The 18,483-nt window shown below is 31.1% G+C and overlaps 3 protein-coding genes across 3 annotated transcripts; all 3 read right to left on the minus strand.

Moving 5' to 3' along the window:
* Positions 1–627: 627 nt before the first annotated feature.
* On the minus strand, positions 628–1,319 carry LOC123908614 (vacuolar iron transporter homolog 4-like). The gene has a single exon (XM_045959300.1). It carries the CDS (start codon positions 1,276–1,278, stop codon positions 655–657), a length of 624 nt encoding a protein of 207 aa, XP_045815256.1. The 5' UTR covers positions 1,279–1,319; the 3' UTR covers positions 628–654.
* A 6,947-nt stretch (positions 1,320–8,266) lies between these two features.
* Positions 8,267–11,071, minus strand: LOC123911023 (cytochrome b-c1 complex subunit 6-1, mitochondrial-like). Its single transcript, XM_045962338.1, has 4 exons — positions 10,940–11,071; positions 10,637–10,721; positions 8,579–8,668; positions 8,267–8,478 (listed from the first exon to the last, which is right to left on the minus strand). Coding segments are annotated over exons 1-4 (210 nt in total). The 5' UTR covers positions 10,942–11,071; the 3' UTR covers positions 8,267–8,445.
* A 1,375-nt stretch (positions 11,072–12,446) lies between these two features.
* Positions 12,447–14,883, minus strand: LOC123911024 (cytochrome b-c1 complex subunit 6-1, mitochondrial). The gene is made up of 4 exons (XM_045962340.1): positions 14,728–14,883; positions 13,959–14,043; positions 12,761–12,850; positions 12,447–12,661 (listed from the first exon to the last, which is right to left on the minus strand). Coding segments are annotated over exons 1-4 (210 nt in total). The 5' UTR covers positions 14,730–14,883; the 3' UTR covers positions 12,447–12,628.
* Positions 14,884–18,483: the final 3,600 nt, after the last annotated feature.

Genomic DNA, 18,483 nt, shown 5'->3' on the forward strand with positions numbered 1-18,483 from the left:
TATATTGTCTTGCTAAATAAGGTTCATGAATATAACCGTGTACTTTATGTTTAACAATATTTAGTTTTGACTTGCTAAATAAGGTTGAATAGAGTCAGTTCCATTTATGGTTTAATACTTGAAATAAATATATGCATTCAATGATGGTGAATAAAATTACTCCCTTCCTTGTCTTCTGTTTAAAAGTGAGAAAAAGTTGGATCAAGTTGAACTTTGCAAATAAGTTATAAGTTGACATGTTCAAAAAAAAAATGACATGTTAAAAATCACTTAGTTTAATGTATTGAAAAAAGAAAGAAAAAAAAATTGATTTGGGGTGAATCTAAATGTGGGTGGGTTAAGTTATAGGCTCATGACGGTTAGTTTGAGCATTTTTTATTAGTAAATTTGGACGACTATTAATTCATGAAATTATACCAGAAAATTAACTCCATTGAAAGAAAAAGAAAAGTAAAAAAAAAAAAAAAAAAAACAACTCTATTCAAAATGAAATCTTGAGACTATGCATAAAGGATATATAAAACTTTATAGATCTAATTAACAAAAACAAAATATGTATAAAATCATCAACCTATTAAACTTATATAACAAAGAAAGATGTGGAGTAATTAAAATTACAAATTAAAGTGCTGGAAATAAAGAGATTAAAGTTGATCAAACTACAACATGGTTTACAAGCTTAGTTAAACCAAAAGTAAGAGACATAGCTAACCATCCACCAATCAAAACCCTCAAACATGACTTAACCAAAGGTGCTTTCCCAAGAAAACCACTCAACCCACCAAAAACAAACAAGGCAAAACTAACAACACCAACCACAACTCCCAATCTAACCTTATAATCTTTCACAAAAGCCGCGCCGAGTAACGGCACAAAAGCCCCGACCGCAAAAGCAACGGCCGAGGCAAAAGCGGCATAATAAGGATTAGGTAATTTATCTTTCTGAGAAGTATTTCCTTGTCTTTTCATTTGTGCATACTCAATATCATATTGCGAATATACCGACACAAATTCACCGATTGCCATGCTACATGCACCGGCTATAAGACCAGCAATTCCGGTTAGAATCATTGTCTTAACATCTTTTGTAACAGCTCCAACACCCATCATTAAGGATGCTGTTGAGAGTAAACCATCATTAGCACCTAAAACAGCTGCTCTAAGCCATTGAGCTCTTTGTGTATAATCTTTTTCTTCATTTTTTTCAACATCCATGTTGTACACTTTTGATTCACTGCGAGCTAGTGTAGCTGCATGGTGGTGTTGAATTTCAGCCATAGATCTTAGAAATACTATGTGAAATATTGAAATGATGAGTTTGGAGTAAGTGTGGAAGACACACGCCATAATATATAGAATTGAATTAGTGGGTGCCACGCGTGAAAACTAACATAAACTTTAATTTAGAATCTAATAATGCGTTCATACTTTGGATGCTAATTATCTCTTTATACCGACTAATCATTCTTTTCAAATACTATAGAAGTATCAAATTTTTAAATTGGATCAGGGTTTATTGAGCTTCTCCTATGAAAGATTGTTAAGAGAATCGAGTTCGACTCCTGATAAAAATAATTCTTTATCAGATTTTATCTACCTAACGGCCAAACTCTGAATTACTGGAGCTACTTTTATCGGAAAACTAGAGAATTAATGAAAACAAATCAAGATATAACTCGATGAAATGTGTCATAAGAAACAAACATTAGGAAAAAAAATTGTGTCCATGTATTCTATTTTTTAAACTTTAAATTTTTGTATTATATTTAGATATTTTAAAATATACCCTTAAGATATATGTTAGAATAATCTTTATATCATCGTTGTTGTTGAGTTAAAATTGAATATCTCGTGATTCAATATTTTTCTTAATAAAGTTTATTTTTTTTGATAATTTTTCAATAAATTTAAATAAGTATATAAAACGTGGGAAAGGAATATATATTGCACCAGTAATAATTTTCTTAATAAGGTACATGATGTGCAATATGGGGTAAATACAACAAATTAAATATTACCACTAAAACAGTAAGTTTCAATTGAAAGGAACAAAGGTGATTTTGCTGAGATTCGAACAAGCTATGGTCAGACAACTTTTTAAAAGTATCCACCCCACGACAGCAAGTTTCAATTGCTAAATGTGAATGGCAGCAATACTGCTCAATACCAAATCGGATTTTTTTTTCACCACCAGTTTAATCTGGTTCGGGGAATCAGTTCTAACATCAAATGGTTTCAGCCCCTCCCGATTGTAGTTGCGGGAGATCGAATTGTGGTCCTCTCTATCAAGTTCAGCGTCAATCACTACTGAACCAACTAACGGTTAATATTTACTCAATCAGATTTGTTCTATTTATATAACATTATCTTCGTCCCTAAATATAAGACTCCTTTAAGAAAATTATGGAGAAGGTACATGCCTATTGCAAAAGCTTAGATACTACCAACTGCTTTTCTGGCTGACTTGCTCAAGCCTATTGCCACAGGAATGACTTCATACAGGGGAAGGTTGTATGTTCCTCAGAGTTTGTATTGTTGGCCATTTTTTGTTGACGTTGGGGGAGAAGTTTATGATCCAGATATAAATTCTTGGCTTGAAATGCTCGTTGGTATGGGCGACGGTTGGCCGGCAAGGCAAGCTGGAACAAAATCGAGTGTTACTGTCAATAATGATTTGTATGCACTTGATCCTTCAAGCTCTCTCGGCTCGGCAAAGATTAAAGTATATGACGAGGAAGGTGATACTTGGAAAGTTGTTGCTGATTCAAAAAATAGAAAGGTTATTGAAGATCACCTCAGGAAATAAATAACCATGTTGCAGTTTCTCCATGTTTACATTCCGCGGTACCTTTGAGCAGTGTCCTGCAAATTTAACAATCAAAACGATAAGTCTAATAACATTTGCATTTGGATAAGTCTAAGACTAAGAAGAATGAAGAATATGAACCCATAAAAAAAAAATTGAACCAAACAAGTATGAGTTATATATTCATACCAATTTTCACACTTTTTTTTTTTTTTGGAAGACATACCAATTTTCACACTTTGATTCTTCAATGTGCATGAAAACCTGTAATTATCATTTAGATACACAAGTCAATTATTTTGAAGTGTGCATAGAAAACAGAATATAACTGAAATTTGTACAAGTTAACATTTTCCAAATTTGTGTTTACCTATTCACTAATATCATCCTAGGCTGCATAGAATTTGGACTAAACATTAAACTCAAACCAGAAGCTTTTTCTCTATGGTTTTGGTTCTTATTTTAGGTGACTATGTAGTAATTGTGATACTATCACCAAAAACAAATTTATAGATGTAACAAACTAAGAGTTGTGGACTAACCAAATACGTCACAGAAAAATTAAGTTCCCAAATGTCAATTTCACCAATACATTTTCCACACTCTAATTTCAAACTTTTGCATTATGTCTTCTGATATTTAATATGTTTGGAAAATATATCGAGGATTTATCATTTTTACTAAATGGATTCTCTCCGTTAACATGAAAGAAGAGTAAAATCAGATTTATTTACTTTATTTTTTACTCTCCATAAAATTTCAATTCCACAATGCATCAACATCCAAAGATTTGCATTAAAGATGGTATCTAAACAATTGGTCCATTGCATTAAGCAGTCCTACAATGTGAAACATACAAAAATTTGCTTTAAAGATGGTAGTTAAACAATTGGTCCATTGCATTGAGCAGTCCTACTATGTGCAAGTTGACAAAATAGCACGGAACAAAGTTTAAGGTATTGATAAATTTGACAAAATAGCCAGAAATGAGACTTTTTCACAATCATGTAGGTTGATCCTATTCATCAGCATCAGCAGTCTTCTTCTTCTTCTTCTCCTTCTCAGCATCAGCATCCTTCTTCTCCTTGTCCTTCTCAGCATCTGCATCACCAGCAAGTTTTGATTAAGCACTACTACTCAACTGTTAAGCACTTTTTTTGTCCTTTTAAATTCATATTAAGAGGAAGTAACTTCCTTATAGAAACATGATCAAACTAATAAATTAAAACTTATCTTAATAGTGGCATGTCCAATGGTAAAACTAACCAAATTAAACATTTTAGCAGGTTTCCAAAGGCTTTAAAGTCAAGCATAATTTGTCATAATTGTATTGGAACTTCAACAGGACTTTTAACAACATGGAAACGAAATTATTAAGTTGTTGAAACTAGATTCAATACACCCTTAATAATCCAGATTCAACACCAAACTTGAACAAGCAAGAAAACTTAGATGCTACAAATGTAATAATTCAAAATTCTTTTTTTTTAATGATATTTTTATAAATTCTTTAAAAAAACGTTATACAGATCCGATTGATTCTCTTATGTTGTCTATCATATACTAATTGTAACCGTTGGATTTCTGCTGTTGTTTCACTTTCCAGACCACTTTATTTTATTTTATAATCTCGTCATTGGATTAAGATAGGAGAGATGACATAACACACTAAGGTACCGTTTGGCCTGACTTTTATTTGTAACAAAAGCTACTTTCAACTTAAAGTTAAAAAGAAGAACTTTAAAAATAAAGTTAAAGTTGTTTGTTAATTTTATTTCCTGTTTTGTTTTAGAAGCTAATTTTTCACAATAATTACTATAAATGAATCATTTAATTAAATTCTAAAAAATGAATGACCAAGAAATATGATATTTTCTTAATAAGTGTTAAATTAAAGTTTACAAATAATTATGTTAAATAAATAAAAATATTTTAAAAGAGTAATTATTTAAAGTTGTTTGCTTCAAAATGATTAACTATAATTATAATACTAAATGAAAAAATTAAAATAAAAACACTAATAGGAAAAATGATATGATGATGACTGATTTTTTTTTAGTAACGACGACCGATGAGTAGAGTTTGTTTAATAAATAGTAAGTAGATAAAACAACAAGACAATTACGCAGGATATATCATATGTGTTATGAACTATTTCTAGAGAATAGCTAGAATAGAGAAGAATGAGAGAAAGGGAGAAGAGAAAGGAATAGACTATTGTATTGTTCTATTCAAGGTGTGTCTTTTACATTGTGAGATAGTCATATATATAGGAGATTACATGGGCCAAGAATATTTGACAATCAATTATTTATAGTAAGGTTTTAATGAGGCATATTATCGATGGACATCCAAGGGGGAGTGTTATGAATAATATAGATGTGGATGTCCATTAGTCTAGGCCCATATTCTTTGAGTAATCCATCGGAGATCATTATTATTAAAGCATTAGTTCTTCAAGAACTATATCACAAGTGATCTTCATAATGATTAAGAATAATTTATTCCTTGTGCATTCAATTGGATTTTCCCTTTTTCTTCTTTAGTTCTTCAGGAACTAATTTGCCCATTTTTTACTTTTTTTTCATTATTTTTTTCACTTCTAGTGAGAAGCCGAAATTTTAAAATTAACACAGTCATGACTATTACCACGACCATGACCACAAATTTTTTTTTCATGGTAATCGTGTGTTACTACATTCACTTCTGGGAATGGAGTAACATCAGTGGGTTAGATTTCATTCACTTCTGGGAATGATTTTTCATTCATTTATCATTGATATATACTATCATCAAATAATAAAATTAAGCAAATAATTAGATAAACATAGTAAACACAGTCTAATAAAAGATAATTCCAATTATTTTTATTAATACTAATATAATGTAACGTACTAAAATTTTATAATGCAAATTAAATAGTAACATAATGAAATTAATAATAATTATAATGTAACATATGCTATGAATGAGATTAATTAGTATCTTATTGAAAATAAATTGGAATATTTTTATGCTCTAGCTTTACAATATGATGATACATATTAAATTATTGTTATTATTATTATTATTTATTTTTAATCAGCATGATATGCATAGATTATACACTATTATTATTATTATTTTTATTATTATTATTATTATTATTATAACAATAAATAAAATAAATTCAATAAAAATTATAAATAGCCAAAACTCTAAAAAAAATTGATAAAGCTATCCTTCAGGGATGCATGTATATGTATTTTGAATTCTTCTGGAATTCATAGGAAATAATTTATAAGAAGTTCTTCAAGAACTATATAACATCATTATAATGTAAAATTAATCATTTATGCAATTCTTCAGGAATGCATACAACATCGAGTTCTTCAGGAACTGTATAACATATATTATAATGTAATAGGAATACATATATTGGTACAATCCTTCAGGGATGTGTCCCAATTGAATTCATCAAGATTTCATGGAGAATAAAATTTGTATTTTTAAGTTCTTTAAGAACTATATAATAGATCAAATCAGTTTTTTTTTTTTCAATCCTTCAGGGATTGATATTTTAGAAGCGTAGGTTTATGAATCTTCAGGATTCATATTTTAAAATTTCATCATACTATGAATCTTCAGGATTCATATTTTAAAAATTTCACTACGATACTTCTGGATCGTAGGCTGTGAATCAATATGAAAAAAAAAAACGAAAAAAATAGAATAAAAAATACAAGAAATAAAATTATCACCTCTCATGGTTGCTATACCTTTCTAGAGAGGGGAGAGAGACTATCGTGCTGATAACGTGTTATGAACTATTTCTAGAGAATAGCTAGAATAGAGAAGAATGAGAGAAAGGGAGAAGAGAAAGGAATAGACTATTGTATTGTTCTATTCAAGGTGTGTCTTTTACATTGTGAGATAGTCATATATATAGGAGATTACATGGGCCAAGAATATGGGCCTAGACTAATGAACATCCACATCTATATTATTCATAACAATATGTATGTTAGAATTAGAAAACAAAATAAATATTTAAAATATCAATTCAATTGTCTCATGCGGGAATCGAAGGAGGTAACCACCGAGAAGCTAATTTCTGCTAGAAACAGTTACATGGATTAACTTAATTGAAAGTACTTTATTAGCATATATTTAACACATATATAATAAGTTGCTTTTTTTTATTAAGTACTTTTAAATTAACTGTTTGACCCAACTTTTTTTATTAAGGAGTAAAAAAGTTCAAAATAAGCTAGGCCAAACGATACCTAAGACAGGAGAGGATACACTCATGGTTCACTGTTATGCGGTAGTAACATAGTCAATGACTCGATGCTCAATTTATATTAAAATAAAATAAAAGTTTTGCCGAAAATATATAATAACTTTTTATTAAATCAAATGTTGTTTTATTTGAGATTTAGTCTTATGATTTTTTTATCAATTATAACTCAAATTACTCCAACATTGGCACTTAATAAAAGAAAAGGCCAGACGGTAGTTTAGTTGTAAATGGGAAATAAATAAAATCAGCCTGATCCACCCCAACTAATTGGTAGAAGACTAAACTGCAATTTAAACCTAACTCAGACACAAACCTCTGCATGCTAAGACAGGAAGATACTAATACACCCTAAGACTAACCATCAGTCGATAAACCAACTGATTTCATATCACGCAAGTATTTTAGATACAACAAGGGTTTAAGTTTGCTGCTGTAATTAAATGGAGCATAACACATCTTTGAAAGGGTTTAAACGAAAATTCCTTTATGAATCAAAAAGATTTACTTAGGATTTTAAGCATTGCCATGTGAAACTACAAACCAAATCAATTATTAAGGTTTTTTCTATAGGCATCGGTTATCTACTACTTGTGTCATATTATGTTGATGACAAAAAATTACATTTTAAAGTTTCGACAAACTCCCAAACTCATCCATACATACACTATTTCAAAAATAAGAGTGGATAAACAACTCAATAACTATGGATCACTTATTTTTAAAGAAAATACATCTTAATTACATTTATCAAAGAAGAAACTCTTGATTACACCAATCATCCAAGAACAAAATGATGCCTTTATTATTCTTTAATGCCTCTGTTAAAACATTTAGTTTTTCAGTGAGACCTTAGTTTCTCTTTAATATTAAGAGAATAAAATTAAAATATCATATTAAATTTAAGGCTACTTCTATTTTAATAACACACAAAGCAAAGATCGGTTGATGTTTGGATGAATGCAACTTATGAAGTTGGAGACACTAGTCCGTGTCCAATTTCATGTCATAGTAACATGGAGCTTTTCTTACCTTGTTACATAAGTTATCAATTATTTGAACTTATCTTTCTTTACTAGTTGGGGATGAATTTGACATGATGATCTTCTGTGTAGAAACAAAATAGTATCTTGTGTTGATATTGTTGCTCTTGTTCCCAAACTAATATTACACTTTCAAAATAATGAATTGGCATAATTTTATTATTAATTATCATCCAAGGTCTCCATGGGTCAAAATTTCCCAATGAGCAAAATATGTGTCTTGAATCAAAGATTACAAAATCACAGGTTTGGGGGCAGTTATTTGGGAATGAAGATAAAACAGAACAGTATTATAATACCAAAATATTCTCCCCCTATTACTTCAGTTTGGTGAATAGCTTTGGTGCAACCTGCATTGCAAAATTATAATTTATCAGCAAATACAAAAGAAAATCAAGTGGTTAAATGGTTATTTACAAACTAAACATTAATGATTCAATGAATACTTACACATTTGTCAACACAATACCAATAATCAAAATATTGTCCTGTGCAGTGTTTCTGACCAGAATCATCACCGTGAATCCTTTTAATGCATGCCTGTAGCAATTTAGAGGATTAATTTTCTTTGCAAGAGCTTCTTTCATAAACAAAAATAGGGTCAACACTTGTTATTTATTTTAAATTTGTCTTGGCACATCAATTTGGTATCGTGTGAGATGGAGTGGAATCAGCCTAAAAAATGCTAATTCCACTATGCTGATAAGACAACCTTTGGCCAACATTGAGTCCTACCCTTCTGCAGACCCACAACGGAGCTGTTCTTTATTGTCCATTAATACTCACTCAGGGTATCTATTCAACCAAACAAGTCATAACCTAGGGTTTTCCGACTATTTTCATACAACGTTGGTTCTCTCAACTCAAAAGAAGGAAGGGGATGTAAGAGGCAACCCCTGCTAAAATAAACTGTTATTCAACACAGAACTGAAACCATCATATTCATCTCTCTATCCCTATTCCTAGGGGTGTAACGGGTCAGTTTAGTTCGGTTCTCAATAGGAAAAAATCCAAACCAATCAAATATGCACAGGTTGGTTTGGTTTATTTTATGCAATTTTTGTGAATGGACGTGGACCAAACTAGCCCCATGAAATATGGGTTGGTTCGGTTTGGGTGATTGGTTTAGCTATAAAAAAAAAGGAGTAGAACATAGTAATTTTTTTCCAGAACTCGACCTTTGTTGCATCTATCACAAACCAGAGAGAAATAGAGGGGCCACAAAATCTACCATGATCTCCAACATTCAAAAGCCAAACCACCCCCGCCCCAAAAATAAAACCTCACTTTCTGCTAGTCACAAGTTGTGACTTCCATAGCCACTCACCAAAACAACCTAGCAACTTCCCCAAGCAGCAGTTCCACTGTTCATCCCCATCCCCATTAAAACCCACAAACTCGACTCTTCACCACTGAACATAAAACTGAGACAGAATAGAACATCAGAAGTCGGAAAAGGCGTGGCTGCGTGGGACGCCATGCTGGCCTTGTCGGAGGGAAGGAGGGGCCTGGGTCAGAGATTAAGATAGCGGTGATGAGAATATTAGGCTAGGGTTTCTATGTTTGTTGGCTAAAATGAAATGAGGGTTTAAGGGAGTAATGAGTTGGGTCGCCAGAATAGGTAGTAGGCTAGTAGTACAGTCCCATATTTATTAAAAAAAACAGTAATAGCACAGTACTCGGGCTGGGTGACCATACTCGGTTTTCAAAACTGAAACCCGTCACCTGAGCCAATCATATCATACTTGGTTCTTTACGGTTCGGTATTTTACCCGAACTGATGAACAACGGGTCATTTTCAGGTTCATTGGATTTACCCAGTTCACTTACACCCTTTGCATATTCCCACATACCCCAAAAAAATGTAATATTGAGGCCTTGGTTTATATCATGTTCCATTGTGTTAGATCTCCAACAGAATATAGAAAACACTCATTCTCATTGTCATGAACGGAAATAGATCCTCCATTTTTTTCCTCTCATGTTCACATCTCAACCCTTAACTAATGTTTCTCCATTTTTTTTTCAAATTTCAATATTATCCCCTCTTTATATTTTAATGGTCTAGATTCTCGCATTACTTCATCATGTTTTTTCTCCAATTGAGAGAATCCTAGTCCAACTTAAATGGAAATGATCTTTATATTAATTTCCCTCACTTGGAGCATAATCCTAAAACTCCCCACAACTGAAGTGTTATATTTTCGATAGAACGAGAGAACAGCAAAATAAATCATAATAAGATTGTATAGTTTCATCATGACTATCTAGCCAATCATCCGCTCTAAAACAAACAGATAAACGACTCATTTAATTTAACCTTTCCTTCATTACATTAACAATCTTTGTTATTTTCATTTATTGATCTTACTGGTTAGTGGTAAACCCTTCCTTATTCCTTCGTATACACTCATGATTATAGAATTCTCCAATCATATTTTTCAGTAAATAAACCATATCACAATAAACTGTATGAATTTGAAAATAGTAAAAAAAAAAATGACAAACCTGATATTCAATTAACGGTCTAACACATTTTGGTTTGCAAGACTCTTCAAGAAATCTCTTCTGATCAACAGGTTCCTCATCAGCCCTGAATTCACAATAAAATCAAAAGATTCAAATCATCACACATTAACACAACAATTACATGAATCTATCGTCATTTCTAGAATTGGATTAACCAAATCAAAACATGAAGGTTTGAAAACCCTAGATTTAAAAATCGGATGTGTTTGAATTCAAATCAAATACAAATAATAAATGAAAGAGATGAAAATGAAAGAAACAAAGAAGCTTTGAGACATATACATGGCGGTGCGCGAAGTGAGGTTGCAAGTGATTGGAGGTGTTGTTTGTTTGTTTGTGTTGGTATCGCAGAATCGTAATTTGGGGATCAAGTGCTATACATACACTCTCTTCTTCTATTATTACATTCGGGTTCCATCCAATTTCGGTCAAATCACCATAACTAACCTAGTATTAAGTATTTTTACCTTTTACTCCCCAAAAAAAATTAAGTATTTCTTTGTTACCACAATATTGGTACGAAGTTTTCACCACCGTTAATGATGTCTAACCTCCGTGAATAATCTATGGGTCACACAAGGTGGTTTTTCCTTCCATTCGAACTTTATTCATACGCGTGAGTCAGAAATTGAACTTCTAATAACCACATGTTTAAGAAGACCAAAACCCAAACCAAAATTTTTTGTTTTTAAATTGTTGAAATGGATTTAATTGTACATGTGACTTGGTTCAATGATATCGTTAGGTCGGTCACTATCGTTAGGTCGGTCACTTTCATCAAGTTTGAATTTGAAACTTCGTAGATGTGTAAATTTTAGTGATGTTTGTCACTTTGTCTAATACCCACAAAAAGGATTTAGTTGTCCGTAATAACTTAACTGACAATGATAATATTGTTAGGTTGAACAACTTCATCCGAATTCGAGTTTGATACCTCACAATAGTGTGTTGATCTTTAGATAGTCTTTTTTAAATCAGTTTTGCTAACAATAGGTAAACATATTTGATTTTTGGATTCTCAAAATGAGGTTGGATGAAAAGAATAATAATACTGCAAATGTGGAGAATGGTAATGTCTAAGGTGAACTCCTAATCAGGCAGCATCTAAACTATGTAATTTACCCAAAAATGAAAAGCATGTAACCTACACTCGCAATCAAAAATATTAATTCAATCCATATCCATGGCATCTTTGGTTTATACCCTATTCAGAGTTGGTGTTAGGGTTGATCATCTTATGATCGAAGTGAAACAAATGAAATGATGAGCCATTTTTTCAATATTAGAACTATGCAAAACAAAATGAACTGAAGGCTCTTGAATCAAAATTGCACTTACAATACTTGGCTACGACTTTCCTTTGTAATCACAGTTAGGAGTACACAATATGAACTTAGTTGAGGAAATGGAAAACACCATGCAATTGAATTTTAGTCATGGTAATTTCATTTACATTTCTGGAAAAAACAGACATTTAGTGTCGCAAAAAAGTTGGTAAACTAAATTTGTTTGCATTGTAAGAGGCTATTGTGTGCGTGGGTGGGGGAGAGTTGTGTCTTTCTGTTGTTCATGAGGAACATGCAACTGTATTTTATTTATTTATTTGGTGTGCAACCTTGCTGTTTATAGTTCGTTCGTTAGATATCAATTATCCACGGAAAATTGAATCAACCCTAGCAGGAAACCTGAAGACCAAATTATCACGAACCTCTGATACTCAGTTCAGTCGTTCACAGAACTAGCAGAATTCAACAAACAGCTGTTAAGGGAAATCCAAAAGGCCACACACTTCCAAACACATAATTATTAATTATCACCCAATGTCTCCATGGGATCAAAAATTCCCAATAATAAACAAAATGAAAACCATACAGGGTATGAGTTTTGGTTACAAAATCATATGTTTAGGAGTAGTTTTTGGGAACGAAGATAAAACAGAACGATATTATAATACCAAAATATTCTCCCCTATTACTTCAGTTTGGTGAATAGCTTTGGTGCAACCTGCATTGCAAGATTACAATTTATCAGGCAAACAACAGCAAATCAAATGGCTCAATGGTTATTTACAAACTAAACATTAATGATTCAGTGAATACTTACACATTTGTCAACACAGTACCAATAATCAAAATATTGTCCAGTGCAGTGTTTTTGCCCAGAATCATCACCTTGTATCCTTTTAATGCATGCCTGTAGCAATTTAGAGAATTAGTTTTCTTTGCAAGAACTTCTTTCAAAAATAAAGATAAGGCTGAACGAAAATTTGTGACATTTTTTTAATAAGCAAAATTTGCAAATACTTATTCTTTATTGTAAATTTGTCTTGACGCATCAATTGGAGTTGCTATCATGTGAATTGAAGTGGCATCAGAATCATAATAATGCAAGATAAGACAACCTACAATAGATCCACAATAGGTCTACCCTTCACCGGACCCACAATGGAGCTACACATTATTGTCCATTAAGAATCTCTCAATGTATCTACTATTCAAATAAACACTTCAGAACCTGAGGTTTTCCCACTAATGTCATACAATGTTGGTTCTCTCAACTCAAGAGAAGGAAGGGGATATAAGAGGCAGCCCCCGCTAAAATAACCTTTTTATCAACACAGAACTGAAACCATGATTTATTTACAAATCTACTATTCCTGCATTACCCAAAAATATGATATTGAGGCCTTGGCTTATATCAAGTTCCATTGTTTCGCAACTACAGAATCCTAAAATCCCCCACAAAAGACTACTACAGAAATGTTATATTTTTTATAGAATGAGAGATGAAAGAAGAGAAAAATGCATCAGCATAAAGGAAAAGCACTTAGAAGTTAGATTGTCATGTTGTAGCTCAGTATAATAATTTAGTTTCATGACTATCTAACCACTCAAACACTCTAAAATAAACAGATAATAAGAGTGTATAGCCTCTGCCAGGTAACTCTTTCAAAAGTCCTCCATTTCCTTCGCTAAATTGCATTTCTTTGTTATTTTTGGTTATTGATGTTACTGACTTACTGGTACTCCCTTCCACATTCATATCATATATACTAATGACTATAGAATTCTCTGATCACATTTTTCAGTAAACAATATCATAATAAAATGTATGAATGTAAAAGGGATAATATAATTGATCGACAAAATGTAAAATCAAATAATAGTGCTTATCTACTTTGAATTCTTAAACCTATAAAATTTTAAAAAGATGTATTGATGACTACTGTTCGCATGAATCAAGAACAAAACTCATCTTTAGATGATTCAGCTTACTCTTCAAAAGAAAAAAATTCACACACCTGATATTCAAGTAAAGGTCGCACACATTTTGGTTTGCAAGACTCTTCAAGAAGTCTCTTCTGATCAACAGGTTCCTCGTCAGCCCTGAATTCACAATAAAATCCAAGGATTTAATTTAATTCATATACACAGTCAATGTAATCATTTTTTACACCATAATCCGATCATGCACGATCATTAATATACAGTCAATGTAATCATTTTTTACACCATAATCCGATCATGTACGATCATTAATCATAACGGCATCTAAAGTCACACATATGATTGAAAAAACATATACACCGGAAACATGAGTATCGAATTGATTAAACAAAATTTATAATTATTTTTTTTAAGTATTTTAGCATATGTTTTCCTTCCTAGATTAGTATTCACTAAATCAACCACAAACACACAATAACCAGAAAGATTCAAATCATCACTTTAACATTAATATATCTCAAAACTCATAACATGATCAATAATTTTAACTAAGTAACAATGAATTGCATCAATCAGAAGCATAAATCTAACATAACAATCACCCCTTAAATCATTTCTAGAATTGGATTAACCTAATCAATCTCTCGGAAGCTTACACTCAAAAGGATGAAAATATTACTGAATCATTAAGAGAATTGAATAAAAAACATTGAATCGCGGCAAGGTTTCAAAACCCTAGATTTGAAAATTGGAGACGAAAAACGTGTTTGCATTCGAATCAAATATGTAAATAATAGATATGAGAAATGGGAACTAAAGAAATAAAGAAGCTTTGAGACATACATGGCGGAGTGTGGAGAGAAGTTGCAGAGAGATCAGGTGGTCGGCGGTGTTGCGTTTTCGTTTGGGTATTGCGCAGTCGTTATTTTCGATCAACTATAATGAAAAATGATGTGGGAAGAGAGAGGAATAAAATAAAATAAATTATCAAAAAATAAATTAAGAAAAAAAGTTACTGCATAAAATAAAATAAAATATTATTCCTGAGTGTAAAATTAACCACCTTGAAACACTTGTTTCCCAATAGTTCAGTTGGTAGCTACATATTATTGGATGAGTAAAAATTCAAACTTAATTTTTTCAGTTCTTCGTACTTGTAGTGTGAATCTAATTAACTATTAGGCTATTTGACAAAAATATAGTGTTAACACTCTAATTTTCTTTCTTTTTTTTTGGCTTTCACCACTAGTTTAATCTGGTTCGGTGGTTAGTTATGGCATCAAGTGGTTCTAGCCCCCTTCCGATCGCAGTTGCGGGGATCGAATCGTGGTCCTCCCTACCAAGTTCAGCGTCAATTACCACTAAATCAACTAACGATTGATTAACACTCTAATTTTCAATATAAAAGTTTTGTTGTTCAGGTAATCAAGAGTATCAAAGTTTGTTGATAAAATTTGATTTAAAATAAGTAAAGTTTGACCAACAATTATTTATATAATATTTTATTATATATCTAATAAAATCTATTATTTTACTGAATCATTTAATTATGTTTTAAAATCTATGATACAATACAACAAATAAGTAGTAAACTGGTTTTCTCCTCGATTATTGTTGAGATGAATTTTTTTGTTGTGGTTAATATGATCATGTCTCGAATCTCCATTTGTTCCCTTATCTTTTTAAGACTACCTATCGAAAACTGAATATACTAAAATTGCGAGATCAAACATATTTATCGAGAAGTTAGTCCATATGTCAATTGTATATTGTCTTGGTGGATCTTGATCATAGCGGTGAGCTTAATTTGGTAGAGTTCTCATTTCTCCAATAGCAAAGCTGCTTAGGACTAGACTAGGGCATATCATAGTCTTGCTCACTCTCCCGTTCTTTTATTATTATCCAATTCATTCATATGACAATGATGTCTTTCAAGTGACAAATATGATGTATGGATGGACAATTTTTTTAAGGATCCTACAAACGTTTATATTAGTTCCTTGTATAATCTTCCAACAGTAACCAATAGAAAGCAAATGAATAATCTCCAAATATTTCGCCAAACAAAGCTTGTAGTCTTGTACTATTAAAGTCATTTTTACCCTTTCTTACACAACATGGCCAAATTAAAGCCATTAAGATCACAAATGTTCAATCCACTTTGCTCTTTAGTGAGCGTTAGCTTGTTCTACTTTAGCTAATTGATATTATGACCTCCATTTATATTTGAACCCTAGTAGAAAGTGTTAACCATCCTCTCCTATAGAATAAGAGAAGAGAAAAATACTTATGCAATACGAAGAAATGGATTCAGCCAACATTTTAATAAAAATCTCTTTTTTCAGAATGAAAAATGGATCTAGACTTCAAAATCCGTATTTTCTTTCATTATTTTCAAATACTCAATAATAGTGCACAACAGTTAACTGTGTCAATCAAATTAGGACGGAGTGAGTACAACCAACCAACCATTGAAAGGATGCAAAGTATTTTTCCTACCTATTACTTCATGTTTTTGGTTAAGGATCCTACCTGTGCTGAGGATATATTTTGGCCAAGATTAACATTTTTGCTGGAACATACTGGATATGTTTTACATAAGTTTACAAAATTTCGTACCAGGTGTCCCACAAACTTCTAAAATGACGTGACATTGCCAGTGTAATTTTTTTTTTTACATATGTATTAAATAATATATTGACACATCATATAATATATTTTAAAACACATACGTATTACGTTTATTAAATAATGTGACAACATATTATTAATACACGTGTACAATAAATTTACACTTACATGTAACAATTAAACTCGATTTTTTTTTCCTCTTTTGAGTGAAACGTTGGAAACGCAGTATTTTCCATTCAATCTATCAACCTTTCATAATTATTTTTCTTTTCTTGCAGTCATTTTCCACCCCCATTTGCTGAAATTCTTAACACATTTTAATCCATTTTTTCCTACTAATCACAATATTTTAATTTCAGTTTAAGTTTGAATAATTCCAATTGAGCATTGAATTTGAATGTTTGGTAGATCAATTGTTAGAGAGGTGGATCCAACAAGGCTACAGCAAAACTTTTGAGAATTGGTCGGTCCTAGTAGACCCCACAAGCACATCGTAGCCGCCCGTGATGACGTGGTATTGATGGAAAGTAACCTCAAAAAGCACATCACAAGAAATGGACGGCTGAGAGTGAGAATTTCGGTGGATTCTCATACAAAAAAGGTCATGTCTATTGTCTATTGAGTAGTATACTATTACTAGTCCCACACCCGTGCGATGCACGGGTGTTATGCGGTATTTTATATTATAATATTGAAAAATCATTCGTATAAATTGAAACAATAAGTATTATGAAAATTATAATAATAATATCAATAAAAACAAAATAATAATAATAATAATAATAAAGTGATGTTCCTTAAAAAAAAATATAATAAAGTGATGTAAATATAAGATAGATATTAAAGATGTGTTTATACATTTCGAAAAGATTACAATGGATCCTATTGCATCCACCAAAATAAGTTGGTAATCCATAAATTGTCATGTCACTATGAAAACGGTTTATGGTCATACTCATACACTGTGGTTAGATTAGTGGTTGCACAACTATCTAGGAATTATATATATCGATGCTTATACATTTAAAAAACTTATTTGTACATCAGATTTGAAGTTACTTTGGTATCTTCTTCATTAACATTGATTAGCAATATCTTTAACTCATTCTTCAAAATAACTATGGAAATGACAACATATAATTGACCATGGAAAACAATCGATGTTGAAACATAAGTTTTTATTTATATTATAAATCTCATTGGAGGATTCTGAGTTGGATAAACTACTTTATTATCTCTTACAAAAAAACTACTGTATTATCGAATTTGACATTTATATTAATTTGAAACTTATTGGAGCAAAAATAAACCAACTTAACTCATACTCAAATATCGAATATGATAAAAATCATACAGGACATAACAACCATTAGTAAACTTTATTTTATCTATTTTTTTTACTAACATTAGAAAGTAGTCCTGACAATCGACCAACTCCTTATATTTACAAAGATTGGACAAAAGATTATTAGTAAAAACATTAACCTTTTTGAAAAAAAAAACAATAAAATACAAAAAATAATAAAATGAACAAAAAAATGTAAATGAATAATAACCCAAAATAATAATAATAATAATAATTACAATTAGTACCCCACATTAAATGAATGTAAGTGGATGATATGGCTAAATGAAAAGTTTTCATTGGTTTGTGGATTAGGGTTTAGATAGACAATTCCACAACTATCTAGGATTTATATATATAGATTCTCTTCGGTAATTATTATTAAAAAAAAAAATTACATTTTAAATTTATTGAAAAATTTATTTATCTGGTTTATAAGATAGATTAAATACATTAGTTTTTTCTTGTCGAGTAGTCTAATGACTAAAAAATTCACCTTAGAGTATTCCAGGTTCGAACTCGAACTCCTACACATATAGACACATTAGTTTTTAATGAATATAAAAACTGTTTTGTTTTGCTTATAATAATAACTAAATGGATTAGATTATTTTTCATCTCTC

Source organism: Trifolium pratense, linkage group LG2 (assembly GCF_020283565.1).
Source record: "Trifolium pratense cultivar HEN17-A07 linkage group LG2, ARS_RC_1.1, whole genome shotgun sequence".
NCBI classification, from domain to species: domain Eukaryota; kingdom Viridiplantae; phylum Streptophyta; class Magnoliopsida; order Fabales; family Fabaceae; genus Trifolium; species Trifolium pratense.

What these genes read in the sequence shown, in the direction of transcription:
- LOC123911024 (XM_045962340.1), bottom strand. An exon ending in GACCTTTACTTGAATATCAG is followed by an intron (nt 12,851 to 13,958) that starts GTGTGTGAATTT and finishes AAATTGCTACAG; the next exon opens with GCATGCATTAAAAGGATACA. An exon ending in GGTACTGTGTTGACAAATGT is followed by an intron (nt 12,662 to 12,760) that starts GTAAGTATTCAC and finishes CTTGCAATGCAG; the next exon opens with GTTGCACCAAAGCTATTCAC.
- LOC123908614 (XM_045959300.1), bottom strand. Translation starts at nt 1,278, where the DNA reads ATGGCTGAAATTCAACACCACCATGCAGCTACACTAGCTCGCAGTGAA.
- LOC123911023 (XM_045962338.1), bottom strand. An exon ending in GACCGTTAATTGAATATCAG is followed by an intron (nt 8,669 to 10,636) that starts GTTTGTCATTTT and finishes AAATTGCTACAG; the next exon opens with GCATGCATTAAAAGGATTCA. An exon ending in GGTATTGTGTTGACAAATGT is followed by an intron (nt 8,479 to 8,578) that starts GTAAGTATTCAT and finishes TTTGCAATGCAG; the next exon opens with GTTGCACCAAAGCTATTCAC.